General features: G+C 40.5%; 1 protein-coding gene across 7 annotated transcripts; it reads left to right on the top strand.

Moving 5' to 3' along the window:
• Nucleotides 1-180: 180 nt before the first annotated feature.
• On the top strand, nucleotides 181-24542 carry ZBTB25 (zinc finger and BTB domain containing 25). Of its 7 annotated transcripts, XM_038544927.1 has the most exons (5): nucleotides 1101-1176; nucleotides 2014-2167; nucleotides 15582-15761; nucleotides 18919-19862; nucleotides 23993-24542. In XM_038544927.1, exons 3-5 carry the CDS (start codon nucleotides 15589-15591, stop codon nucleotides 24061-24063), a joined length of 1188 nt encoding a protein of 395 aa, XP_038400855.1. In that variant the 5' UTR covers nucleotides 1101-1176; nucleotides 2014-2167; nucleotides 15582-15588; the 3' UTR covers nucleotides 24064-24542. The 7 variants fall into 7 exon arrangements, with proteins under 7 accessions (XP_038400854.1, XP_038400852.1, XP_038400851.1 ...); XM_038544924.1 differs by lacking the exons at nucleotides 1101-1176; nucleotides 23993-24542 and adding an exon at nucleotides 183-333 and having other exon boundaries at nucleotides 18919-22430; XM_038544922.1 differs by lacking the exon at nucleotides 23993-24542 and having other exon boundaries at nucleotides 18919-22430.
• The last annotated feature ends 3331 nt before the right edge of the window (nucleotides 24543-27873 follow it).

The raw sequence follows: 27873 nt of genomic DNA, 5'->3' as shown, positions 1-27873 counted from the left end.
GGCTGGGCTGCGCGGAGAGGCTCTGGCTCTGCCAGGGACTGTGCTGCAACAAAGGACTTCCGCTGCCGCACAGCCGCGCCTGCCGCACCGCACTGAGCCGGCCCCGCTTACGCGGCGACTCCGGGTCTGCCCACCAGTTCGCTGCGGCGTCCGCCAGCCTTCCCCTCCCTCTCGCCCGCCCACCCACTCCGCCGCTGGCTGCTAGGGGCACCCGCGGTCGCCTGTTTGTTTGCAACAAGTTTCTGCGTCGGGCTCCGGGGAGGCTGGCGCAACCCGCACCGCGGGGGCCGGCGCGGCGGCGGCTTTACCACCCCTCGCGCCCCTCTCCCAAGGGTAGGCTTGGGACCTCCTCCTCCGCCTGTTTGCACAGCTGGATGGGACTGGGCTCCTCCCGACTCCCCAAGGGCAGGATGCCGTTTTCCCACTCCGTCCAGATGTCAGACCCCTGCCCCGGAGGGCTCAGCAGCAGGGCGTTCCCTCGCGGTTCGCCCCTGGCGTCCTGGGGGCGCCGGCGCCCTCGTCCTGCCCCGTGCGCCGCCCGTCGGCCCGGGTCGCCCATTCCCCGCGCTCCCCCCACTCCGCCTGCCATGGGTCTGTCCGCCTCTGGCCTTGAGTCACTTCCCCCGCCATGCCCCACCCCAGCCCAGCCCGCCTCCCCTCCCCGGCTCCAGCGGCTCGGCCTCCTTGGCCCCGCGCCCCCACCCGTCTCCCCGCGAACACGCGGGCGCATCCCTCCCCACCCCCTCCCCCGCTCCCGCCCCCACCCCCAAACTGAGGCAGTGCAGTGCTTTTGCACACCCTGGGGAAAGTCCCCGGGTCACGCGGTTGTGTGTGGGGAGCCTGTGACGCCCAGGCTCGTCTCCACGCTTCCGCCTCAAGAGTCACGACCGAGGACCGTGGCGGAGGCGCCCCGAGCGCGGGCAGACCCCCGCCGGGCCACTTGAGTAGGCGGGCGGGCGCGCACGTACGCACGCACGCACACTCCGGCCCCCGCGCCCCTCGTTCCCGGGCCACCAGGCGCACGGTCACGTGGGCCCATCGCGGGGCGGCCGGCGCGGGAAGCCGCGCGAGAGCGGGCCGCGGGGTGCGTGAGCCGGCGCCGCCGCGTGACGTGCGCGGCGCGGGAGCCGCCCCTCCCGCACGGAGGAGCCGGCTGGCCGCCGCGGCGGCGTCTGGGTAAGCGACGCGGCCCGGCCCCTGTGGGCTGCTCCGGGCTCAGTCCCTCCCGCCTCGAGCCGCCCGGGGCGGCGGCCTGCAGCTGCGGCGGTCGCGGGACAGATGCAAGTAGCTGGGGAGAGGGGTGTTTTGGTCCGTTTGACATGTCAATCAGGGCACTGGAGGAAAATGGCAACCGCGAGTGAGCGCTGGGCCGAGGATACGCAGAGCCGCCTTTCGCTGCCCGCAGGAGGCGGCTGCCGGGGCCTGGCCCCGCGCGGGACCCCCCGCCCCGCCCCCCCCCGGGCCCGCGGCGTTCGCGGGCGGCCGCGCGGCCCCTCGCGCAAGTGGGCGGGCCTCCTGCTGCGAACGGCGAGGCGCTGCGGCCACTGGCCTCTCTTCCCCGCCCCCGTTTGTGATTACCCCGTTTCTAGGGCAGGAAGTTCCTCCCCCACCATAATTCATTTCTTCCTTTTTTTCAGATTATATTAATCTCATCCTGAGTAAATCCAGTTTTTCTTTTTAAAGTCTGCCCGATCATGAACTGCTTCCCTAGCACTCGTTATTTGGAGCAATGAAGCTACTTAGGCAGCACCTAGTGCTGTACTTGGAATTTGACAGCCTCTAACAGGTTTCATAAACTAACGCCCATCCCCCCCCTCCCCCCCCAGGAAATTACATTTGGCATTCATTCTCCTGAGACTCAAGTTTTTTGTTTTGTTTTGTTTTTTGTTTTTTTGGCAAAACTGTTGATTCTCACAGGAGTTTGTCAAGTGTGTAAAGCACACTTTGGGATGACAGATTTTAAAAGCTGAAAGGGGCCTACCAGGAAATCCAGTTCATCCTTCTGTTTTACAGACGGAGACACCGGGTCTAAGGAACGCGTAGTTTGAATCTAAGGCCTACACCTTTTTGAGTAACTGGACTCCAGGGCTCCAGGCCTTGGGCCCTCCACCACACCAGGAGCGCAGTGCCAGTTTAACCCACTCCCTGTAGAGACCATTTGCCAGAGGTGATTATACTTGGCTTGCTTCAGATTTTGAGAAACCAGGCTTGGCCAGTGTGTGATGGCTCTGGTGTTTTAAGGACTGGGTTTGGGATGTACCTACCTCTAGGTGGAGTAGATGGCCTGTGAGGTATTTTGGGCCTCAAAGCCCATCCCCTCCAAACTTCAGCCCTGTTCTCTGCAAAGAGTAACAATTGCAGCACTGGTTGCTCCCTTAGGTTAAGGCATTAACTTTTTCGTTAGCAGTCTAGATCTGTGTTGAGTAAGGGTAAACTATCCATGATCAGAAATCAATTTCTTAATAGGGAGTAGGGTACCGGCATAGCGCTTGGAGTAGATTAGTTCTGATGACCGGGAGATGATCAGGAACCAGTGGAATATCACAGGGATGAGCAGCAACAAAGCAGGGAGGGGCCTCACATGACTTGCTTTACCTTTTTACCTAACCCTTCCCTGAATGTCTTATTTGGAGGTAGTGGAGATGAATTCTGCTCAGGTTGTTGGCTGTTGATTGAACGCCTGCAGTGGCTAGCCACTTTCATAGATGAATTTTAAGTACCTTAACAAAAAAGGAGGTAGTGTTTTCTCTATGTTACAAACAAGGAAACAGCCTCAGAGATTTACCTGGCTGTCTATGATGCTGTCATTTGCAGTAGAACTCAAGGCTAGATCACTTATCTCCCAAGTCCAGTCAGTGCTCTTTTGCATTGTATCTTGCTACCACTTCAAGCCAGGAAAGGGATGAGAGAATCGCCTGTGGCTGATTTATTGGCGCCTGTGGTTGCCCAGAGAGGCTGAGCAGGACTTTCAGCTGCCCTCTTTGCCTTAGAAAATGGAGCTGTGTGCTTCCACCCTATCTCCTGAGGGGAATGCGCAGGAGCCAGGCTGTCTAGCTGGGGAGGAGGGGCCCAAGAGTCTTGGCCGTAAAATATCCTGGCAAGGGCAGTGCTGGGAAGTGTTGCATAATGCCCTCCCCACCACTGAACCAAAGTGATTTATTTACTATGGCCCGTAGGTGGTGCTTGACCATCTTGTTAAAGAAAAACTTGTCCTTTTTGTAATAATAGGGCCATAATAGAGTTAGGGGTTTTATATTATTGCAGGGTTTTTTTTTTCCTTGTCTTAAAAAAGCAGTGCAGGTGCTCTTATCTTGATAAATTATAAAGTACTTGTACACCACTTCCTGTGTCCCTCTTCTGCTTCTTTATTCCAGATTGCATGTGAATTTCAATCTTTTAAGAGAAGGAAGTTAAGAAAAATACTACTCCAGTTTATAGTTACCAGCGCAGGTTATGTAGTCAGACCTAGCTTTCGATCCCCACTTTATACTATCTTCTAGCTGTGTGTTCTAAGCCTACGTTTTTCCTCATGTGTAAAATAGAAATAAAAATAACACATAGTCAAGATGAGGACGAAAAGAATGTTCATAGAGCACTTAGCACAAGGCCTTGCATGTAGTACTTACTCATTATAATAGTAGCTATTTTAACTAGAACAGTATTGTTCCCTCTAGGATAGGAAAGATACTGCTACTTAGGGAGAGTAGAGGAAGAGGGAAGTATTTGAAACAAACATCAGTGTCAGGATTAGTAATTGAATTTATTCACACATCTGCTTTCCCTTTGCTATCAGGAATTTTTCTTTCTTTTTAAGTGAACAAAAGGTGTTAATATTATTGTTATTTTTGAAATTTTTCTAAATCATTTCCTAACTGTACATATCAATCATACAATGACTTTTTGTTCCTTGTGAAAAACTCCAGGCACTTTAAGCAAAGGGCTTCATTAACCAATGTGGATAACGTGTTTGTGGAGCATTCTGCGGCAAAGGAAGTATTGGTTCACCTATATTCAGAAGTTATAATTATTCTTGTTTGTACTGTATTCTAGGTCTGTACTAGCATCGTTGTTATCCAACTTCCTACTGTCCTTTGAGTACCTTATTTATTTATTTATTTTTTTTAGTAGACTAAGAATTCTTTTCCTTCACAGGGTTCTGATTTTTTTAAGGTTCACTAGCAGTTTGCACTCACCAGTGTTAACACTCTTGTTTGCCTGGTGCTGTGGCTTTATCAGGCATCCCACATGTTGGTTAGATGGTTAGAGATGTAGTAGGCTGGCTGTGTCTGGCAACAGGCAGGCCCCAAACTAACGTTTCCCTGTTCCGTTAAAGGTTTCTAGAGCATAACTGCTCTTCCTGTGTCATCTACCACCTCTGCTTCTTACCCTGTTCTCTAATATTTTCATGAGCAGATGCCTGGAATTACTGCAGATTTTATCTCAATATTTTCAGGTTTGCAATTTCCATATCGTCTTCAGATGTTATGAAAATAGGCATAATGGTGTTATGAGAGTAAATACCTCTTTTCCCTAAGTACTTTTTTAGAAGAAGTCTGAAAATGATGTGTTCTTCCTTTGCCCCCAGTGCCCAATTTACTAGTTTGGGAGAACTTTTGTTTCTTAGAATCTGGCTCATTTTTTTGTTTGTTTGTTTGTTTAAAGTCACAATTAGAATTACAATAGTTGATTCTTGTTCATTTAATTAATTGGTGTAATCCCCACAATTGCTTTTTTTTCTCTGTAATTTTACAGTGTGAAATATTTTCTTCAGTTTCCTTGGTTCCCTTCTAACATGGTGGTTCTTAACCGAGGCATCATATTAGAACCACCTGAAGAGTATTTTTAAAAAGGATCTGAGCCTCACTCTCAGCAGTTCTGTTTGGGTTGGTCTGGAGTAGGACGCAGACATCAGTACAACTCTGCATTGAAAATTTTACAGGGCATGATAAGAGCTACTATTCCATGATAAAATGATTTCTGCAAACAGTCTTTCTCTAGGTTATAAAATGTTATACCTCCATAATCATGTGAAAGTACAATTAAAAAGTTAAAATCGTTGTATAAAGTCTGTTATCACGTAGCACTTTGAATATTTCTGCTTTTACCTTTGTATTTATAGCCATGAGTAAGTATCTCAAAAAAGCTGTACACATTCCTCTGCCAACTCTGTCTCCTTGTCTTAATGATAATTAATAATAAAGTCACAGTGGTAGGAACCACAGAGAAAATATCTAAGACTGTTTATTTTCTACAAAAAGAGATGTCTTACTCCTTTTGTCCCATTTTTATTGAAGATTCTTACAGCCTCAGAGAATGAAAAACTGTGTAAATGAAAAGCTATCGTCTGACTACCGTAGATCTGAGAGTCCAGTCTAATACAGTAGATTTTTAAAAAATAAGTAAAAATCAAAAGGTGTTAAATTTCAAGTTAACTTTGAATTAAACAAAAATAGATACTGGTATAAAGCTGTTCTAGTTTATTTAGTTTGAGCTAATACAGTTACTGCAATTCAGTTAGTAAACAAGGTTTTGTAGTCTCTCTTAAATACCAATACTAATTCTATTAGTACAGTATAAATATCACTTTGATGATAGATAAGGCATCTTAAGATGAAGCACTCTTTCATTTTGGCTCTCGTATTTGTAAATATAAAATGATCAATTATTTTTCTGCAACTTCTCTCACATTTTAAAATTTCCACCCAAAATTGTTAAATAAAACTTCTAAGATCTTTCTGTATGCATAGGAATCTTTGGCTATTCCACATACTAGAGAAGATAATATTGATAGTCAAAGAAATGATGAACGAAGGCTTTATGAAAAACCCAGCTAATAATTTTGCAAAGTAGGTCAATTAGAAAATGTTTTTTAATAACTATGTGATGGATTGGCTTTATTGAGCTAAAATAAAATCTGGTTGTGTTACCTTAAAACATCAAGGTCTATTTTTTTTTTTTTTAAGATTTTATTTACTTATTCATGAGAGAGACAGAGAGAGGCAGAGACAGGAGAAACAGGTTCCATTCAAGGAGCCCAATATGGGACTCGATTCTGGGACTCCGGGATCACCTCATGCCCTGAGCCAAAAGGAGATGCTCAACCGCTGACCCACCCAGGTGTCATCCCTCAAAGGTCTATTATTATACAAAGAAGTTTGAACCTATTATGTATCTAAGTTGTGTGTGGGGTTTTTTTTTTTTTTTTAGATCTGAATTTGTTTCATTTTATAAATTCAGAAAAATTTCCCCCTTATTCTATTCAATATATTTGCAAACCTTGCCATCAGTATGTATGTTAAAAGTTTTTTTTAGTTTATTTTTTTAAGATATTATTTATTTATTCATGAGAGACACAGAGAGAGAGAGGCAGAGACATAAGCAGAGGTAGAAGCAGGCTCCATGCAGGGCTCCCAATGTGGGACTCTGATCCCTGGACTCCAGGATAATGCCCTGAGCCGAAGGCAGATGCTTAACTGCTGAGCCACTCAGGCGTCCCACGCTGAAAGTTTTAGACGGAGATTTTGAAGAAAGAGCATGAGTTTAAAGTCAGCCTGGAATACTACGAGCACCATTTAATGGCAAGTTATTTGACTTTGGGTACCTTCCCACCTTCTTCTCTGCGCCTGTGGTTCCTCAAAAATAAAATGGAACTAATATAGTACCTGCTCTAGTACCGCATAGGATTAAAACAAGATGCCTGGGTCACTCAATGGTTGAGCGTCTGCCTTTGGCTCAGGTTGTGATCCTGGGGTCTTGGGATCAAGTCCCACATTGGGCTCCCCACAAGGAGCCTACTTCTCCCTCTGCCTATGTCTCTGCCTCTCTCTGTTTCTCAAATAAATAAATAAATAAATAAATAAATCTATCTTAAAAAAAAAAAATAGCATAGGGCAGAGATTCTCAAAGTATGGTTCAAGGACCCCCCAGAGGTTCCTGACATCTTTTTAGCATCTGCAAGCATCTTATTTTTGCAAGGCCCAAATCTCTTAATATACTTGAATCAAAACAACATGTGGTATCAGATTGAACACAGAAGCAAGGAATCCAGCTGTATTTTTTAAAGCCAGGTATTAAAAGAGGACTGTAAAATATAAAACAGTGCTACCCTTTGCACTTAAAAAATAGATGTGGTTATTTTTTAGAAATAAATATTTTATGTCAATATATGATGGGTTTATTATTTTAAATGAATTTAAAAAATTTAAAATGTCTCACTTTTAATTTTTTATATGGTAAATACTGATAAATACAACCTGCATAACCAATAGCTCTTTGCAATTCTTAATACTCTTCTTAAGAGTGTAAATGGATCCTGAGCCCAGAACTTTTTAGAACTGATAAAGGGTAATAATGGCTGAGTAGTTCCTATTGGAACAATTCTGAACTAGAAACTACATTTGACCCTTGAACAGTGTGGGGATGAGGGACCCCAACACTCCTGCACAGATATCTGCGTTTAACTTGACACTGCCCCCTCCCCAAGCTTAACTACCAATAGCCTATTGTTGACTGGAAGCCTTACTAATAGCATAAACAGTCAATTAACATATTTTGTATGTTACATGTATTATATACTAACTATATTCTTGTAATAAAATAGGCTAGAGAAAAGAAAACGTTATTAAAATCATAAGGAAGGGGCACCTGGCTGGCTCTGTAGAGTGTGCAACTCTTGATCTCGGGGTTGTGAGTTCAAGCCCCAAGTTGGCCTAGAGCTTACTTTAAAAAAAAAAAAAAAAAAAAAAGCATAAGGAAAAGAATATACATGTACAGTACTGTACTGTGTTTGTAAAAAAATCTTCATATAAGTGGACTCCTGCAGTTCAAACTGATGTAGTTCAAGGGTCAACTGTATAAACTGTGAAAAAGCTTTAGAATCTTACCAGATGGCATTTAAAAGTGACAAAAATCAGGCAGAAACTGGAATGAGGTTTAAACTTGGAAGAAAGGAACAGCAGTGGATAAGTTTCCATTTGTATGGCTTTTGTACTGAGAGAAGGCTCTAGTTGGTGACAGGAGGAACTGGCTAAACTTAGGTTAATAACCTGTAATCTTACGTGCTTGAATAAAAGAGGACAGTTTAGCATGACCACAGAGCTGGAAAGAAAAGGAAAATCTTAGAAAGGATGCTGGAGGAACCCCAAATATTGTATATAATTAAGCTTGAATCTTTTGCCAACCCCTAAACTTACATGTATGTTGAACCTCCATACAGCACACCAACAATAAAAAAAAACAAACGAGAGGCAAAATTTGGAGTTTAAGTCCAGCCAAGTTAACTGTAACAACAAAGCAAAAACATCAATACTTTGGGAGAATATTACAGAATCTAAAGTCTTTACTATAGTAATCACAATGTCTAGGATATTGTCCAAAATGAAACAGGAAACTAACACCCTAATTAATGGAGATTGACTCCAAAGGACCCAGAGGTTGGATTTAGCAGAGCAGCTATTATGAGTATGCTCAAGAATGTAAAGTAAAATAAGGTGGTAATGTGTGAACAAACAGGAAATTTCAGCAGAGAAATAGAAAAAAAGAATGAGATGAAAATTTAAAGACCTGGAAGTATATCTGAAATTAAAAATTCAGATATACATATTGAATGAGTTTATCAAAAATGACAGCTTAATAAAGTAAAAATGAACTTGTAGCTTAATAGAAAGTATCTCATCTGAAACAAATTTTTTTTAAGATCTCTTTTTATGCCTTCATTTTTTAAAAAGATTTTATCTATTTTAGAGAAAGAGCACATCAGTGGGGGAAGGGGCAGAGAGAGAGAGAGAGAATCACAAGCAGACTCCATGGAAGGAAACCAAGAGCCAGACACTCAACTGACTGACCCACCCAGGTGCCCCTGAAACAGAAAAATTATGTGAAATTTATATAAACTTGATCACTATATACTAGCTAGCATCCCTCTGCATATGGACTGACTTCATAGTATATGAATCAAAGCCATCTACAGAGTACTCAAAGATCCTCTCCTCACCTCAGCCATCTCTTCTCCATGACTGTTACACTTAGACTTTTGCTTGTGTTCCTTCTGGCTTCGAGAGATTCCACCACTTTCAGCCTGAAAGTCTTTTCTGAGCTGAAGCTCCCTATCATCAATGTCCTATCCTATCTGTACCTACCTTTAGGGCCTCTTCTGTCTAACATCCATTTGCAGTGAGATATTTTGCCCCTGCTGCTTTTCCAGACCATTGTCAGAGCTCACTAGGAACCTCTTGGTCGCCATTCTTGGGGCGTTCATAGTAGGCCTCATCCCCATATTTCTCTGCAGCACTTTCCACCACCCCCCCCACCTCCTACCATGGTTCTTGCTTTTCCTTTACCCACCCTTATCCTCCATTCAGTGTTAATATTTCTCCTCTTGTGTCTTTTCTGTTGTTCAAGGATTCATTCTTAGCTTTTTTTCCGTCTTCTTTTACTCAGTAGTCCTATCCACTCCTGCTGGCTTCAGCTGTGTAACTACAGAGGACCTCCTCTCCCTGTCTAGCCTTGATCTCTAGAGCCCCAGTCCTGCACAGTGTCTCCATTGATGACAAAACGTTTCTACTCAGATGTCCTGGAATGAACATCTTGAACTCACTGTGTTCAAAACAAAACTTCTCTTTTATTGAGCCAGTTTCTATGCTTCTTCTCTAGCATTCTGGTACCATGCTTTTATATTGATACCTAACACCTGACAATTCCTCCAAATATGGCCTGAAGGATGAATGAATTCTTCCAGTTGCCCAAGCTGGAATTCTGAGACTTCCCTTCAACTGTATCTTCTCTGTGTCTGACCACATCCAGTCTGGCTGCCAAGTCATGTCAATTCTATGTCGAGTGTATCTTCTTGTATTCTCATTCCCACTGCCGTTACTTGGGTATTGCAGTGGATTTCATGCTGGTCTTTATTTTTCCATACTTTTTCCTTACTACTCATTTTTTATGTATTGCTACTAGAGCAGTCTTAACTCACAGGCCTGATGATGATGATGACGACAATGGTAACTGGTATTTACTGAACACTTCCTATGGGCCTCACTATTTCTATGTGCTTCTATGCATATCTTATTAAATCTATGTAACAACCTGTGAGATAGGTACTGTAGTTATCTGTATTTTACAAGGACCAGAGAATTAAGCATCTTCTCAAGAGCACACAGCTAAATGACAGAATTGGAATTTTGATCCAAGCTGATTCCAGAACCCAAGCTTTAATGACTATGCCGTTCTCCCTCCTGTAAAAGCATCTTAACATCGTTCATTTCAAACACAGCTGGAGTACCTTTCAGTTTTATATTGGTTCCCTGTATGAGCTGACCACATCTCTTGTTACTCACTTCCTTTTGTTTTTTCTATGCAAACTGAATTCTTCAGTTACCTATATATTCACACTCCTCCCTGTAATTCATTGTATTTTTTCCTGCCTGGAATGCTATGTTCACCTTCTGCCTGTTCATCTAAATCTTTTTTTTTTTCTTCTTCCTTCTTTTTTTTTTTTTTTTTTAAGATTTTATTTATTTATTCATGAGAGACACAGAGAGAGAGGCAGAGACACAGGCAGAGGGAGAAGCAGGCTTCATGCAGGGAGCCCGACATGGGACTCGATCCCAGGTCTCCAGGATCACGCCGTGGGCTGAAGGTGGTGCTAAACCGCTGAGCCACCTGGCTGCCCTAAATCCAGTTCAAATGACTTATTTTCCTTTGGGTTGCCATTGATCTTCCTTTCATGGCATGTTCTCTGAACTGCTCTTAAGACATTTACCACTTTTACTTTATATCATAATTACTACTTCTTATGTTTTGTCTCCCCTATTAGCTTACAATCTTCTTTTTAAAAAATTTTTATTTAGGGCAGCCCAGGTGGCTCAGCAGTTTAGCACCTGCCTTCAGCCCAGGGCGTGATCCTGGAGACATGGGATTGAGTCCCACGTTGGGCTCCCTGCATGGAGCCTGCTTCTCACTCTGCCTCTCTCTCTCTCTCTCTCTCTCATGAATAAATAAATAAAATCTTTAAAAAAATTTTTTACTTAAATTCAATTTAATTAAAATATATTATTAGTTTCAGAGGTAGAATTGAGTGAGTCATCAGTTGCATATCGTACCCAGTGCTCATTACATCATGTGCCCTCCTTAATGCCCATTACCCAGTTACTCTACCCCATCCCTCTCCGTCCTCCCCTCCAGCAATGCCCAGTTTGTTCCCTATAGTTAAAAGTCTCTTATGGTTTGTCTCCCTCTCTGTTTTCCTCTTATTTTATTTTTCCTTCCTTATGTTCATCTGTTTTGTTTCTTAAATTCCACATATGAATGAGATGATATGATAATTTTCTTTCTCTGGACTTATTTTGCATAGCATAATATGTGCTAGTTTTTTTTTTTTAACACATTTTCTTTATTTATTCGTGAGAGACACACACACAGAGGCAGAGACACAGGCAGAGGGAGAAGCAGGCTCCATGCCAGGAGCCGGACGTGGGACTCGATCCTGTGTCTCCAGGATCACGCCCTGGGCCGAAGGCAGGCGCTAAACCGCTGAGCCACCTGGGCTGCCCAATACGCTCTAGTTCTTTCTTTTTTTAAATTTATTTATTTATTTATGATATAGAGAGAGAGAGAGGCAGAGACACAGGAGGAGGGAGAAGCAGGCTCCATGCCGGGAGCCCGACGTGGGACTCGATCCCGTGTCTCCAGGATCACGCCCCTGGGCCAAAGGCAGGCGCTAAACCGCCGAGCCACCCAGGGATCCCCAATTCGCTCTAGTTCTATCCATATCATTGCAAATGTAAGATTTCATTCTTTTGGATCCTAAATAGTACTCCATTTTGTATATATGTACCACATCTTTATCCATTCATCAGTTGATGAACATCTGGGCTCTTTTAATATTTTGACAATTGTGGACATTGCTGCTGTAAACATTGGGGTGCATGTTAGCCTGCAGTTGTCTTGGTTGCATCATATATGTAATTTTTTCTGTCCCTACACCTTGTATATAATGCATGCTTTCAAATAATTTTTTCTTTTTTCTTTTTTTTAAGATTTTATTTATTTGAGAGAGTGAGCATGAGAGCACATGAACAGGGCAGAGGGAGAGGGAGAAGGAGGCTCCCTTGCTTAGCAGGGAGCCCAATGTGGGGCTTGATCTCAGGACCCTGGTATCATGACCTGAACCAAAGGTAGATGCTTAACCAACTGAGCCAATTTCTTTATTAAATTTCTCTTTAAAAAATATGTTCAGTAAGTGGAGAATTTAACTCTTACTCATAGACCATTAACCACAAGATTTTTGTATATGTGGCTTTTTAATGTGCCCTTTCTCATTTCCATGTGGTTCAATAGTTCATTATACTAATGAACTATATATATATATATATATATATGTATATAGATAGATCTGGTGAAAACGTTTATGATCTGAGGTTTTGTTTTTTTAAACAATTCATAAGACTAGTTTAAACTACTTCAATTTGAACCATTTCATTGAATCTAAGACATGTTTTTCATATGGTGAAATCCCCAGTATACAGTTTTATTTTGGTTTTAAAATCTCTCTATAAATTGGTGATGTTTTAGAATCTGGGTAATGCAATGAATACAATAAATAGTGACTTTTAGTTAAATGGCCGTTTGGAACAATACAATTTGGAGTTTGGTTTAGGCTCAGGTGTCTGTTGGTTCTGTTATTTTGTTACTTTTTTTCTGTTACTTTTTATTTCATTACTGCTTAAAGGCTTATAAAATGAGGTAGTAAGGACTAAGAGTTTTTTATTTTTTAATTGGGGGAAGATTGGGAGAAATTTAATGTTTGAGTAGTAGAATTCAAAAAAGTACTGTATGAATAGAGTTAAAAGCAAGTTGCAAGATTCCTGAAGTACAATATTATTTATATAAATTTTAAAACATGCAAAATAATACCATACTTTCATAAGTGATGTGTGCAGGTGCAGTAAGAACATGGTGATGTTACAAGATAGTTAGAAACACCAAAATCAGGATGGATTCTGAAGTAGAATTTGCCTTTGGAGGCAAAGTAGTGGGTAGTTAGAATGAAGGAGAGATGGCAGGGGGTCTCTACCACCTTTGTAATTTTTACCTTATGTGCTCAGGGTGTCTGGCTGGCTGCATGTTTGTGACATTGATCTCTGTACCTATTTATCTATCTGAAATATGGGGGAAAGGAATACGTGTTGGTATGTATTTATGATGTTAAACTTCAATAAAAGGATATAAGTTCAGGGCACCTGGGTGGCTCAGTTGGTTAAGTATCTGATTCTTGATTTTGGCTCAGGTCATGATCTCAGTGTCCTGAAATCGAGCCCCACATCAGGCTCCACACTCAGCTCACAGTCTGCTTAAGACCCTCTCCCTTGGGACGCCTGGGTGGCTCAGCGGTTGAGCCTTTCCCTTCCCTCAAAAAGTGATCCTGGAGTCCTGGGATTGAGTTCCATATTGGGCTCCTTGCATGGAGCCTGCTTCTCCTGTCTCTGCCTTTCTCTCTGCCTCTCTCTGTGTCTCTCATGAATAAGTAAATAAAATCTTTAAAAAAAAAGTTTCCTCTCCTGCTCCTTCTGATTTCCACACCCCAGCTCGCTCGTTTGTTCTCTCTCAAAAAGAAAGGATTTCAGTTTAAGCCATACAATTCCTCCCATCGTGCTCCTTTGTTTCCCTCCAGAAGCAAACATTTTACTTATTTCTTTGAAATTTTCCAGAGATGTGTACACAAACAAGAATATATTTATGTATGTTTCTCCCCCACCTTTAAAAATAACCACTCCACCCCTTTTGCATAAATAGTCTTTTCTGAACAATTTTACACTTTGCTTTTTTTTTTTTTTTTACTTAATATATCCTGGGGATTATTCCATATCAGTACATTAAATATGTAGTTTTTTTTTTTTTTTTTTAATTTTTATTTGATAGTCACACAGAGAGAGAGAGAGAGGCAGAGACACAGGCAGAGGGAGAAGCAGGCTCCATGCACCGGGAGCCCGACGTGGGATTCGATCCCGGGTCTCCAGGATCGCGCCCTGGGCCAAAGGCAGGCGCCAAACCGCTGCGCCACCCAGGGATCCCTAAATATGTAGTTTTAATAAAAATAGAAATAACCTTTTATTTAGCCTAGACTTTATTCATTAATAAGTATTAGTTTCTGTATCAGATTTGTGTAAGCAAATTAAGCAGCAGAAAATCTGGGTTTCTCATTGATTCCTCTTTCCAAATGTTCTTGAGGCTTCTCTGGGTGTCTTGATGTATAACCTGACCGTTCCATAGGCATCTCCAGTTTGTGGGTCATGTTCCCTCTGGAAGGCAGAAAGAGAGGACATTTGGGTTCTAGAGCACAGTGCCTGGGTTTGAATCCCCTGCTCTGCCACTTACTTGCTGTGTGACTTGAGTAAATTAACTCTACTGTTTCAGTTTCTCCATCTGTAAGATGCATTGAATATTCCCTTTCTTGTACAGTCATATTGAGAATTAGATGAATGAAGAGTGCCTGACACACAGGAAGCACTGTAAGTGTTAGCTAGTTTTATTATATTATTGATCACTCAGCTGTCTGCTGCCCACGCTGCGCCCAATCTCCAGACAGCTAACCCCACACTCTCGTCACTGATCTCCATTGACGTTGGTCTCTGGATAGTGAGGAACTTCATTCTCTTTTTCAGAACCTGCTCTTTTAGAGAAGGTTCTCACAGCTGGCCAGTGATTTATACCATAGCTGCCTTCTCCCTAAAGCTCCAGGGCTGTCTACACAGTTGGGGTGGTGGAGGTGGTGAAGCAGAGCTTCCACCTGCCTGGAACTATGGCACTCTTGAGTGCCCTTGCAGCTCACACTAGACTTCTCTGCCAGAATTCTGCATGTTCTTCATGTGGGATTCTTCCTCAGACCCGTGGCCCCATTCTGTATTATTCCTTCAGGGGCCTCCATGCTTGTATGTGTCTGAATCCAGTCAATATCAGGGTTTAGGGTCTTTCCATTGGGTTCCTGGGGTCCCATGTAAATCAGGGAATGTGGCTTAAGGGCTCCTGAATGTACTGTGACTGATCCGTTTCCCAGATATATTGTATGATAGGAGGCCAGTGTACCCCGAGCACACAGAGGAACCCTACGGAGCCATAACAGCTCCAGCCCAGCCAGGACTGTGATATGTTATGACAGTTACAGCTACCATTTGAATAGGTTTCCATGACAAGGTGCTTTTCACAAGGTGCTTTTCACAACTCATTTAGCCCTGAGGAAGGGGACAGCATCTCATTCCCATTTTCCAGTGAGCAAACAGGACTAGAAATGTAGAGAGATATATTTAAAAAACAAAAAACAAAAACCAGATAGACCTTCCTTTTGCTTCTATGTCACTCATACCAAGCTACCTTCTTACCAGATGAAAAAAAATTCTCATATTTTGCAGTTTTAGCAGAATTGATATTTTTATAATGAGATATCATGTTAGCTAGGTTTGGAGTAAAATTAACAGTATTAAAAACTATTGAATAATTTCATTTAAATTTAGATCTCCGTGTACTCTGTAGGTTTGTGTAAACTGTAGCTAATTTTGTAAAAAAAAAAAAATTGTCCTTTTTCTCAGAGCCACAATGGACACAGCTAGCCATAGCCTTGTCCTTCTGCAGCAGCTGAACATGCAGCGAGAATTTGGTTTTCTGTGTGATTGCACAGTTGCCATTGGAGATGTTTACTTCAAAGCCCACAGAGCAGTGCTTGCTGCTTTTTCTAACTATTTCAAGATGATATTTATTCACCAAACAAGGTAAGGATGTGCTTTTGTAAATCAGAAGAGTTTCTAATGTTGTAATATAGCTAAGCCTTATTATAATATCATTTGGGAGATTCTTTGTTATGGGGTCACCTTAAGAAATAAAAAAATTATGATGTGTGTGTGTGTGTGTGTGTGTATGTATATATATATATATATATATATATATATATATATATATTTTAACACACCTAGCAATTCATCTCAGTGTGTAGGATCCATGGTGGAAGGTAAAAATGAAAACAATAATAGTTAAAAGTTATTGAAGGCTTATCCCATACCCAAGCACTAAGTATTTACCTAATGTACATTCTACTATAATCCATACTATTTTAGAGAAAAGGAAACTGAGACTAAATCAAGTAACTGACCCATGTAGGATTATACAGGTAATAAGTTATCCTCAAATGCAGGTCTTTTCCTTTAAAGATCTATGTTCTAAGTTGTTGATATCAATTCTATAACACTTTCATAGCAAGGGTGGAATGTTATAATTCTACCCACCTTATATTCCATATTACAGTTCAACAGATATTTTTTTCAAATACTTTTTTCAAAAAGTGTTGATTTTTTGAATTTCAGTTATCCCAACATGATAGGTATGTAGAGAGAGGACAGGAAAATCGTATTCAGATTCTGAGCTCTTAAAGAATAGTTTTAATCCATCCTAGGTTGAAAGTCAAAAGAAGTCACTGTTTGTTTTTTTTTTTTTTTTTTTTTTTTTAATAATTCTCCTTTTTTATTTATTTATGATAGTCACAGAGAGAGAGAGAGAGAGGCAGAGACACAGGCAGAGGGAGAAGCAGGCTCCATGCACCAGGAGCCTGATGTGGGATTCGATCCCGGGTCTCCAGGATCGCGCCCTGGGCCAAAGGCAGGCGCCAAACCACTGCGCCACCCAGGGATCCCTGTTTTTTTTAATTCTCTGTTTTTTTAAAGGACCTTGCATGAAATACTTAGGAGTCTAGCTTCAGTTACACATTTTTATTTACCTGTTCATTCATTTAAATATTTGTTGGGTATTTACATGTCAGCACTGTGTTAGACCCCAGTAACAGGCTAGTAATGCTCCCTGTCTTCAAGGGCTCATAGTTTAGTAGAGAGGTAATATGTGTAAAGAAAACAATCACAATGTAATTGATCTGTCTATGCCTCAGTTTCCTTCTCTGTAAAACACCTGGAATAGTATGTATACTCACCCCATGGTGTTGAGGAGATTAAATGGATTAATAATATTAAAATGCATAGTACAGAGCTTTATACTGTCATCTACTGTTTAATCAATAATTAATGTGATATGTCTATAATAGAAGTGTTGTACAAGATAGAGTGTCAGCAGCCCTATTTTGAGAAGGCTGATCTAGGCTTTACAGAAGCCCTGAATCTTGAAAGATCAGTAGGAGTTTTTTGGATATTGTAAAGGAATGCAGGAAAGCACCCTACAGGCAAAGGGAGAAGGTACATGAAAACATAGGCAGATATGAACCACAGTAGTACATTCAGGAAACCAAGTAGATCAGAATGATTGGAATGCGTGGCACAAAGTGGGGAGATAGTTGGAACGGGGGACAGGTCATGGGTAGTGTCAATGTAGAAATTAGATTAGAAACAGTGCCTTCACATCAGTCTCATCTAAGAGCTATGAGTTAGTTGAGCTCTCAGAGCCCCTGCTGTGTACCAGGCACCATGCTAAACTAAATCCAAGAGATATAAATGTGTTAGGCCTGCTATGTGATATTTCTGTTGAGCAACTAAAAATCTTCAGTTAACAGCTCTGTGCTGATAGAAAATAAAAAAACAAACCCTGCCACAGACCCTGGAAAAGGGTGGGTGAGAGTTAAGAGTAAAACCCAGGAGGGAATCCTGAGATACGGGGACTAAGAAATGGATTGCCAGCATCTGACACCCTGTGCACTCTGAAGCATTGACATGAACTTTTGCTTCAGGGAAGGTAAGTCCATTGACTAATTGTTGGTTGACATCCAGTGCTTCCCTCAGGTTCTCTTTATCCTAATTTTTCAGAGTGTTTCCTGATTTCTTGTTACCCTGCTATTTGTATCTATCATCTGAATTCTAGATTCATATTTAAAAATTGAGCTTGGGGTTATTTTAAAGCTTTTCAAACTTACACCTATATTCATTTGTGATTTAAAGAATAGACATATTAAGATAGTTTGGAAGCCAAAATAGGATTAGTGTATTTAAATTCTAAATATTACCGATTTTAATAGATCCTTTTAAAATTTTAAATATTTCTTATTTTGGTAAAATATATATAACATAATACTTGCCATTTTAACTATTTTAATCATACAATTCTTTGGCATTAAGTCCATTCACAATGTTGCGCAACCATTACCACTTATCATTTCCAAAACTTTGCATCACCCTAAACATCAACTCTGTACCCAATTAAGCAATTAACTCCCCATTTCCCCTGCCCCACCCCAAGCTCATGGTAACCTCTAATCTACTTTCTCTCTCTACAAATTTGCATATTCTAGATATTTTTTTACAAGTGGCATCATATAAAATTTGTCCTTTTGTGTCTGGCTTATTTCACTTACCAAACGTTTTCCAGGTTCATCCATGTTGCAGCATGTATCAGAACTTCATTCATTTCTATGGCTGAATAATATTCCACCATATGTATATTGCCACACTTCATTTATCCATCCGTGTGTTGATGGACATTTGGGTTGTTTCCACTTTTTAGCTAACATCAATAATGCTGAAATGAACATTGGCGTACAGGTGTCTATTGAGTCCATTTTTTCAGTTCTTTTGGTTATGTATTCAAAAGACTGTTAAGTTCCTTAAGAGCAGAGTATCTGTTTTATTCATCACGTTTCTCCTCCCTGGCATGTAGCATAGGGCATACCACTTAGAAGTCACTAAATGTTGAGCTAATCAGAGTATCAGTGTGTGTTTCCTAACTTTAGGCAGTAGGTTGAATACATGATGTCTTGTAGCTGGACCATAAAGCTGATGTACCACGAGCATTTAATTTTTGTTGATATGTTTCATCAAGGCAGATTGCTCAGTTTGAACTTCTTAGGAAGAAATTGCGTTAGTCTAAGACCATATACTGCTAACTAAAAGGCCAACTGGTCGTTTCATCTTGTGTGGGTCTGTTTTTTGTTTTTAACAGCGAATGCATAAAAATACAACCAACTGACATCCAGCCTGACATATTCAGCTACTTGTTGCACATTATGTACACGGGGAAAGGGCCAAAACAGATTGTGGATCACAGTCGTTTGGAGGAAGGGATTCGATTTCTTCATGCCGACTACCTTTCTCACATTGCCACTGAAATGAATCAAGTGTTCTCACCAGAGACTGTGCAGTCCTCAAATTTGTATGGCATTCAGATCTCAACGACCCAAAAAACAGCTGTCAAACCAGGGCTGGAGGTCAAAGAAGCTCCTTCCAATAACAGTGGAAACAGAGCTGCTGTCCAGGGTGACCACCCCCAGTTGCAGCTCTCTCTTGCTATTGGGCTGGATGATGGCACTGCAGAGCAGCAGAGGGCCCATCCTGCTTCCCAGGCCCTGGAGGAGCACCAGAAACCCCCGGTGTCCATCAAGCAGGAGAGATGTGACCCAGAATCTGTGATCTCCCAGAGCCACCCCTCACCCTCATCAGAGGTGACAGGCCCCACTTTCACCGAAAGCAGTATCAAAATACACTTATGCCATTACTGTGGGGAACGTTTTGATTCCCGTAGTAACCTAAGACAACATCTCCATACCCATGTGTCTGGATCCCTCCCATTTGGTGTCCCTGCTTCCATTCTGGAAAGCAATGACCTTGGTGAAGTGCATCCACTTAATGAAAATAACGAGGCTCTTGAATGCCACAGGCTCAGCTCTTTCATTGTCAAGGAGAACGAGCAGCAGCCTGACCGCTCAAACCAGGGTGCCATAGAGCCTCTGCAAATCAGTCAAGTGTCTTTGATCTCCAAAGACACAGAGCCAGTAGAATTAAACTGTAATTTTTCCTTTTCAAGGAAAAGAAAAATCAGCTGTTCCATCTGTGGTCATAAATTTCTCCGAAAAAGCCAATTGCTAGAACACATGTATACACACAAAGGTAAAGCTTACAGATACAACCGATGCCAAAGGTTTGGCAATGCGTTAGCCCAGAGATTTCAGCCGTATTGTGACAGCTGGTCTGATGTCCCCCTGAAAGGTTCTCGCTTGTCACAAGAACAGTTAGATTCATCTTGTGCCTTAGAGTCAGAGCTCACGCAAGAAAATGTGGACACTATCCTTGTGGAGTAGCAGTTTCTCCTTCATAATTTTTATATCCATTCTAAAAAAAATCACATGTATTTTTATTCATGGATTATTTTCCTCTTCACCTTCTATTAACTTTTTACCAGTTAGCCATAGTTTTAAGGTTGTATGTATAGTAGGTCTAATTATTGTAAGATATGTTATACATATGGCTATTAAAATGTAACCTTCAAGTAGAGCTATGGACATTCATAAATCACAATTTAGAAATCAGAAATCAATGTAGGAATTATGGAACTTGAGACAAAATAGTTATTTATATAATTTATAAGTTGTAGAATCAGTAAAAACCAAATTGAAAATGAAGTAAATGAAATCGTTTTTAAAGAATATCCTACACTATTATTTTAGGCTAATTTTTCACATGAATATGCCACTATGAAGACTATTTAAAACTATGTTCTGCCATATAGGAAGTTATTTTAATGCATACCTATATGTTATGATGTATACAAATTTTGTTTTATGGTATAGCTACATATTATAAGTAGTTTTTAAATCACTTTTTACTTATTAGCTCTGCAGCATCTTATATGGCTTTTATTTATTTCTTGACATTGAGCATACCTCATTTTTAATTAAAAATATTTTAGTGAAAAGAGAGAAAGGGAGAAGATTCAGACATTAAAATAAAATCCCAAGGAGAGAGAAATAGGAATATACATACAGATAGATAAACACAGACAGAAGTTGAAATAGGTCTACACTAAACCCAGTATTGTTACCTTATTATAGAGCATTTCCTTAACAACCATAAGAGCAATTAGAGTTGTTGTTTTTTTTATGACCATCAGTTTAAAGAGGAAAATGGTAAAATAGAAATTATCTTTCTACTCTTAGTGTCAGAGGATTTTCTAGGCTGCCTCAGTTGATGTTAATTTTCTAAGTATCACTTGAAAAAGTAATTTTTCAATGACACAGTTTTCTTTTTTTTTCTGGCCCATAAAACCAGCAGAGTAGATACAGTCAATGTCCTAGAACTATGTCTAAAAATCCATGATAGCTTTCCCTTTGTGAATAAACTTAGCTCCCTTTTATAGCAGTGAAACTTAACACAGCTAAAACATCAGAAAAATTAAAACTGAGGGACTAAATGATAGATTCTCCTGCTTTATGTAGCTGGGGAAAAAGCTGGTCAAAGTTCACCACAAAGGATAGATCTAAATTGTTCCTGAAATGTTTAAATTTCAAAGATTAGTCAAGAATAACAAAAGAGAAAAGCTTTAAAACAGTCTCATCTTTCTTGTATGCTGTCGTGTTCAATTCAAAGCCTCACAGACATGTTAAAAAATCTGGTTTGTGAGGCTTAGAAATTATACAGAAACTCAGAGCTCCTTCATGACTGCATCCTTCTGAGGACATCTCCTGACAGTGTCAGGGTTCAGGTTAGAAGGGAGCTCAAAGAGTAATCTAGCTTAGTCTAAGGGCACAAAGGTTTTCTGTGGGTAAACAGGTTAGGTGAATTATGAAATGATAAGTTTTTCTTGAAGGCTGAATGAAGAAACCACAGTTGAGTTTCTGCCTCAGACAAGTAACTAAAACTTCTTGGGGTCAAGATTGAGATGTGTTGAGAAAAAAATCTAGCTATTGATAGAGGATCAATTATATTGGGAGTGGCTAAAAACAAATGTGTTACACTTTGGAGTCAGAACTTCCTCGAATCTTAAGTCATTCTAGCAATTGTGCAAATTTATACTACCCTGAAAGATTTCATCTCCTAGGATGAACACAAATATTGACATTGATGTCATGTATTTTAGGCTATTCAGAATATATTCCCTGGCCTTCTTCGAGTACAATTTCTCATTAGTATAACAAATTTTCTGATTTCTTTCTTCTCTGTTCTTTCCTTCTTGCTCAGTCATTAGACCTTGACATAAGAAGTATGTAGTTAAAGGGTGGGATTGGGGTGCACATGAGTTGAGGGGTAGGGCAGCAGTTCAGGGTAGAGTCTGGAGAAATTGTAAGAGTTTGCTGTGGCTGAGGGGCCATAGCAGACAACGTTAATTTAAAAGTGAAATATATCTACATTTGTTGAGTGTTAAAAATGTGATGGTTAGCTATATTTTTATCCTTATTCATATAGTTCCTTTTAATATTAGAAATTCAAAGCCAATGTTCTTTCTTTAATCTTCATAATATTCTGTTTTAGGAAATGGAAGAATGTTAACTCCATTTTATAGAAAAAAAGTCCCAAGAAATAGGTTCCAGATAGCCAGTGAATAGTGATGTTGGGTTACATTTTTTTTTTAATTTTTATTTATTTATGATAGTCACACATAGAGAGAGAGAGGCAGAGACACAGGCAGAGGGAGAAGCAGGCTCTATGCACCGGGAGCCCAACGTGGGACTCGATCCCGGGTCTCCAGGATCGCGCCCTGGGCCAAAGGCAGGCGCCAAACCACTGCGCCACCCAGGGATCCCTGACCCCAGTTACATTTTTTACATTCATTCAGCAGACATATATTTTTAAAATAGCTGTTACATGATCAATACTGTGCCCTGAGTGCAATTTTTAAAGACATGGTTCCTTACTAAGAAAATCTTCTTGTATAAAAAAAGTCCTTTTGGCTAAGCCCTTTAGTTTTGATCATGTCATCTACAAAATGGAGCTATAATCTTAACCATATAATAACGGCTTGCATAATGATTACCAAGCTCTTCAAATGGGAAATGCTATATGCACCTTAATCAGTGTGTTAGGCAAATACTAAAAAGACATTTTTTTCTTGAATCAGATTAGAACTTTCCCTTCTTTACAGATCCTACATAGAGTTGTTTTCTGGAGAGAAACAGATTTGTTTCAGTATTTGTCCCGATTAGCGTATTGTCACAACTCTGGAACTTGTAAGTGTAGTCTGCCTTATAAGGGAACCAAAATCTCTTGATTTATGTGTTTTAAGATTATTATTTCTTGCTCTGCTTTTCTGATTTCCCATTAAGTGGATATAAGCAATACCTACCTCACAGGGGTGTTGTGAGGATTTGTACTAAAATTGTGTTAAGTTTGGGGCACCTGAGTGGTTCACCCAGTTTTGATTTTGGCTTAGGTCATGGTCTCAGGGTCCTGAGATTGAGCCCCACGTTGGGCTCCATGCTGGGCGTGGAGCCTGCTTAAGATTCTTTCTCTCCATTCCTCTCCCTCTGCCCTCTACCCCCTTCTCTATAGAAAAAAAAAATTGCGTTAAATTCTCTTAGTATTCTTAATAAAAACGAACCATATAAAGAAAATTACATGTATTCTATGGCTAAACCTAACCTGGATCCTAACCAGGATTCTAACCCGTAAACTCTTAGAATATCTTAGAATACACTATTTAATACTCAATTGACACAATTCTTATTTTTATTTTTAAGAAATATTCTAGAAACAGCAGTGTTACTGGAATTCCTTTTCTAGTGTAGTTTAACCACCTGTTAAAGAAGGATGTTAGTCCTTTGGCATTATAGGGAATAAAATCTTTGCATTTCAGCTTCATGGAAAGTTCCCCCAAATGTATTGTTTACGCATGGAAAAAGGAAAAAAAGCAATGAAGAAAATATCATTTTCATTTCTTTAATTTAGATCATCTAAAAAGTAAATGGGGACAAGAAATAGAGTGGGGATAATAACATTGTAATTCATTATTGGAAGTAATTCATAATGGAAAAGCCTCACTTTAAACTGAAGGAAATACATATTAATCATGGAAAAAGATAGGCTGGAAAATGGTATTTCCATGTTATCTGCACAGGCAAAATCTTACTGTTGTAATCAAGATCCTTGATAAGTGTCATTTTTTTATAAGTGTCATTTTTTAGTAGTAATTGAGGTAAAATAAGTCACATGAAAAGATTTCATAATGAGATCTGTGTCTTTGTATATTTTAAACTAAATGTAGCTCTGTTGTATTTTATTATAATTAATTTTTAAATTCCTAACAGTGAAATCAACAAATGATTGTTCTCTGCTGGACTTCCACGTTTGTATGGTTGGACTTTTTGAAAACTGGTAAGATTATACAGTCCCAAGTATGGATGTCTTAAGTACAAGGAATCACAGACTGAGATTTTTGTCTTCAAGACCTGGAAGGATCCATTGTGCTTCAGGATGCATCTGTGCTTAGTAGATAGTGCTCCAATGCATTTGACATTAACTGCCATCAACTCTGCTATTTTGTGCCAAATAAAGTCATTTAGTCAGACTAGATCAAATATCAACTTAAAATCATTTCAAAGAAATGTGGATTTCAAAAACATGTGCAATAAAAAAAAGGTCCAGTGAAGAAACCGTCCAAGTACAAGAAACACATGGCAAATATAGGAGATTGTGGTGAATGGTGCATTGTATGGTTGAACTCTTCCACCTTGTGTGCTTTGAGTTTGCTTCAGAAACATTATTTTAGAAAGTTTTGTACCCTCTATTTGGAATCAAAACAGTGGATTTCATGTATTTTATCATGACAAATAAATTGTGACATGACCATAAACAAAACCTTTTTTTAGTGTAGCTTATACACAGTGTTCTTATTTTACAGAAGTGTCTGCCAAATATTGTCCTCCTAGCACTGGGGTAAGTCAGTCTCTGTACCAGGTAACATCTTGGATGTGTAATGCAAAACAATGCATCATAGAGCCCAGTCCTTATCAACCAGAATCTGTGTGAATAGAAAATTGGCATCCTAATCCAATGCTTTCCAACTGCCATCTCTGGAAAGAAAGGTTAATATCTAGCCATTGCCCATTAGTTCCCTTTGCCTTTTTTTTTTTTTCTTCCCTATTTACTGTATTTTTCTGGTAATGTAATCAACAACAGTGGTTCTCCACCAGCATGTATTAGTCTGTGTTCTCCAGAGAAACAGAATGAACAGTGTGTGTGTGTGTGCAGAGAGGGAGGGAGAGAGAGAGGGTGATTGGTCATAGGGCATTGGCTCACCACAGATATGAGGCTGAGATGTCCCAAGATCTCTAGTAGGCAAGGTGGAGACCTGGGCCAGCTGATAGTGTAATTCCAGTCCAAAAGCCAGCAGCCTCAAGACCCACAAGGGGAGGCAATCTGCTTTATTCAGTCTACTGATTCAAATGTATCTCATCCAAAAACACCTTCACAGACACACCCAGAATAATGTTTGTCCAAATATCAGCTCCTGTGGCCAGTTGAAACTTAAAGTTAACCATACACAGGGTGATTCCCCTTACTATGGGGACATTTTGCAATGTAGAGATGTTTTCTGTTGTCACAACTGGGTGGGGTGGAGGGAATGTTGCTACTGGCATCCAGTGGGTAGAGGTCAGGGATGCTGCTAAACATCTCACAATGCAGGAGACAACCTCCCCCCACCCCAAGGAATTATCCAGCCCAAAATATCAGTAGTGCTAAAGTTGACTAATCCTGGCCGAAAAGCTTAAAATAAGTTTTGTGATGGCTGTCAGGAACTAAAGGAGTACTTACGGAATATGAGATATATTTGTTCAGCATTAAAACTCTATTTGTATTATCTTCTATCCCAATTCTTAAAAAATAAAAAATAGAATTAAAAATCAGCTGTATTAATAAGCAGCAAGGCAGTTTTAAATCTATTCACTTAATGTTTGAATCAAACAACTGTGCCTCTAACAGGGTCTCTTTGAAATTCAAATGTGATTGTAGATTGTAATTTGTGTAAATTTTTAATCTGGCCAAAAGGTGGCACCAATGTATCTTTTAAAAATCTATTTTACATTATGCTCAAATTTGGCATCACTATTCGTTTAATTCACTATTTATTTAGTACTTAGCTGCTCCTGGATCTTGTTTTATTAGTCATAACTAACAAGATTTTTCCTAGGATTCCATAATGTGTTGGGTACTTCTGTTTTGACATCCCTCTGTTTTTTGAAAAAAGGTTTTAAGGCCAGCTCAAGTGGATACTATAGGGTAAGTTGTAATTCAAAAAAAAAAAAAAAAAAGAAAAAAGGTTTTATTTGAGAGAGGGAGAGAGAGAGAGAGAGAGAGAGAGAGAGAGAGCTCGCACAGCCGGGAAGAGCGGCAGAGGGAGAAGGAGAAGCAAACTCCCCACTGAGCAGGGAGCCCTGACATGGGGCTGGATCCCAGGACCCCAAGACCATGACCTGAGTTGACATCCTTCTTTGATCAAGAAGCTTCCAATTACATGTAAATACTATTTTTAAAACATAGCATTTATTGTGGTCGTTACATCAAGCATTTCTGAGGATTCTTGCAAATCTCTAACAGTAAGTCTCTGGAATTTTATTCCCCATCACATTTGCTCTTTTAATCAGACATCAAACAGTTTTTGGTGTCCTCCCTGGTCAAGAGATAAATCCAGGGACATTTGAGTAAATATACCCTTATTTCTTGCCTCCCATTTTTTTTCCCTTCACATTCACATCCCATGAGGTTGACCTCTATATTATTTTCTGGAATTTCTTTTTCAACTGTAGTTCAAAAACTGACTTTCTAAGCTGATGGGTTATTTGTTTTAAGTAATCTCCACACCCAAGGCAGGGCTCAAACTTGTGACACGGAGATGCAGAGTCGCGTGCTCTCCGTCTGAGCAGCCAGGTGCCTCTAAGCTGGTTGTTGATGTTCTTTATACTTTTCTACCCTCACTTCCTTCCAAGTAGTTCCATTTTCTGAGTAAGCTGAGATTTATTTTTTTATTTTTTATTTTTTAATGATAGTCACAGAGAGAGAGAGGCAGAGGGAGAAGCAGGCTCCACGCACCGGGAGCGCGACCCGGTGGGATTCGATCCCGGGTCTCCAGGATCGCGCCCTGGGCCAACCAAAGGCAGGCGCCAAACCGCTGCACCACCCAGGGATCCAGTAAGCTGAGATTTAAATAGAGTTCTTTTGCCTGCAACTCTTCTTGCCTTTCAGTTCTAAGTGAATGTGGTGTGCCTTTCCCCGCCCATCATTTCTGCTTGCAATATTATTACTCTAGAACTTTGTAGCTAATCGCTAAATCTTCTCTTAAATTCATTTTATAGCTGAGTAGCCAATTTAGAGAATGATCCCACCTTCTCTCACATAAATTATCATCCATTGTTTATACAGTGTTAAAACTTTTTTCATTGAAACAACTTGGTGATATTGTATCAAGATAATAGAAATATCTTCCCTTAAACTATTAGAAGACTATGGTGTCCTTTAATGTCAAAATCTGAAGGAATAGTAGTACTCTGAGAAAGGTGATCTGCACAACTGAATTGGTCTTTGCTCTCCTGTGGACTGGGAAAGAGGCTTTGTGGGAAGGAAGCATGAGAAGGAGGCCCTCATCAGCTGTATTTGTTACTGCTTGTTTGGTCTAAATTTCTGGAAGGTCCATGTTAGACTTGTGTGGACTAAATAGGCCCTAGCAGAATGAGGTCTTGTGAATTCAGTTTTGCCACATTTTTCTGTAGTGGGAGCCATATGGTACTTAGTTCAAACCATATGTAGGGAAATATCTAATTAAATTTTTTTTTGGTAACTGGCATTTGTTCTAAGTGCCTTGTAGGGAGGAACATCTAAAGAACCTATGGTGGTTCTTTAGAAGGAGGATGTAACATTTGCAAAGGCAAGAGAAAAGGTTTTAAAATGCAGACCAGAGGGCAACCCCAGTGGCGCAGCAGTTTAGCGCCGCCTGCAGCCCAGGGTGTGATCCTGGAGACCCTGGATCGAGTCCCACGTCAGGCTCTCTGCATGGAGCCTGCTTCTCCCTCTGCCTGTGTCTCTGCCTCTCTTTGTGTCTATAAGTAAATAAAAAAATCTAAAAAAGAAAAATAAATAAAATGCAGACCAGAGGGGCACCTGGGTGGCTCAGTCAGTTGAGTGTCTGTCTGGC

The sequence above is a fragment of the Canis lupus genome, chromosome 8 (genome assembly GCF_011100685.1).
Source record: "Canis lupus familiaris isolate Mischka breed German Shepherd chromosome 8, alternate assembly UU_Cfam_GSD_1.0, whole genome shotgun sequence".
Taxonomy (NCBI): Eukaryota; Metazoa; Chordata; class Mammalia; order Carnivora; family Canidae; genus Canis; species Canis lupus.
The sequence above is the reverse complement of the archived record's forward strand: the minus strand, read 5'-3'. Positions and strand labels throughout refer to the sequence as shown.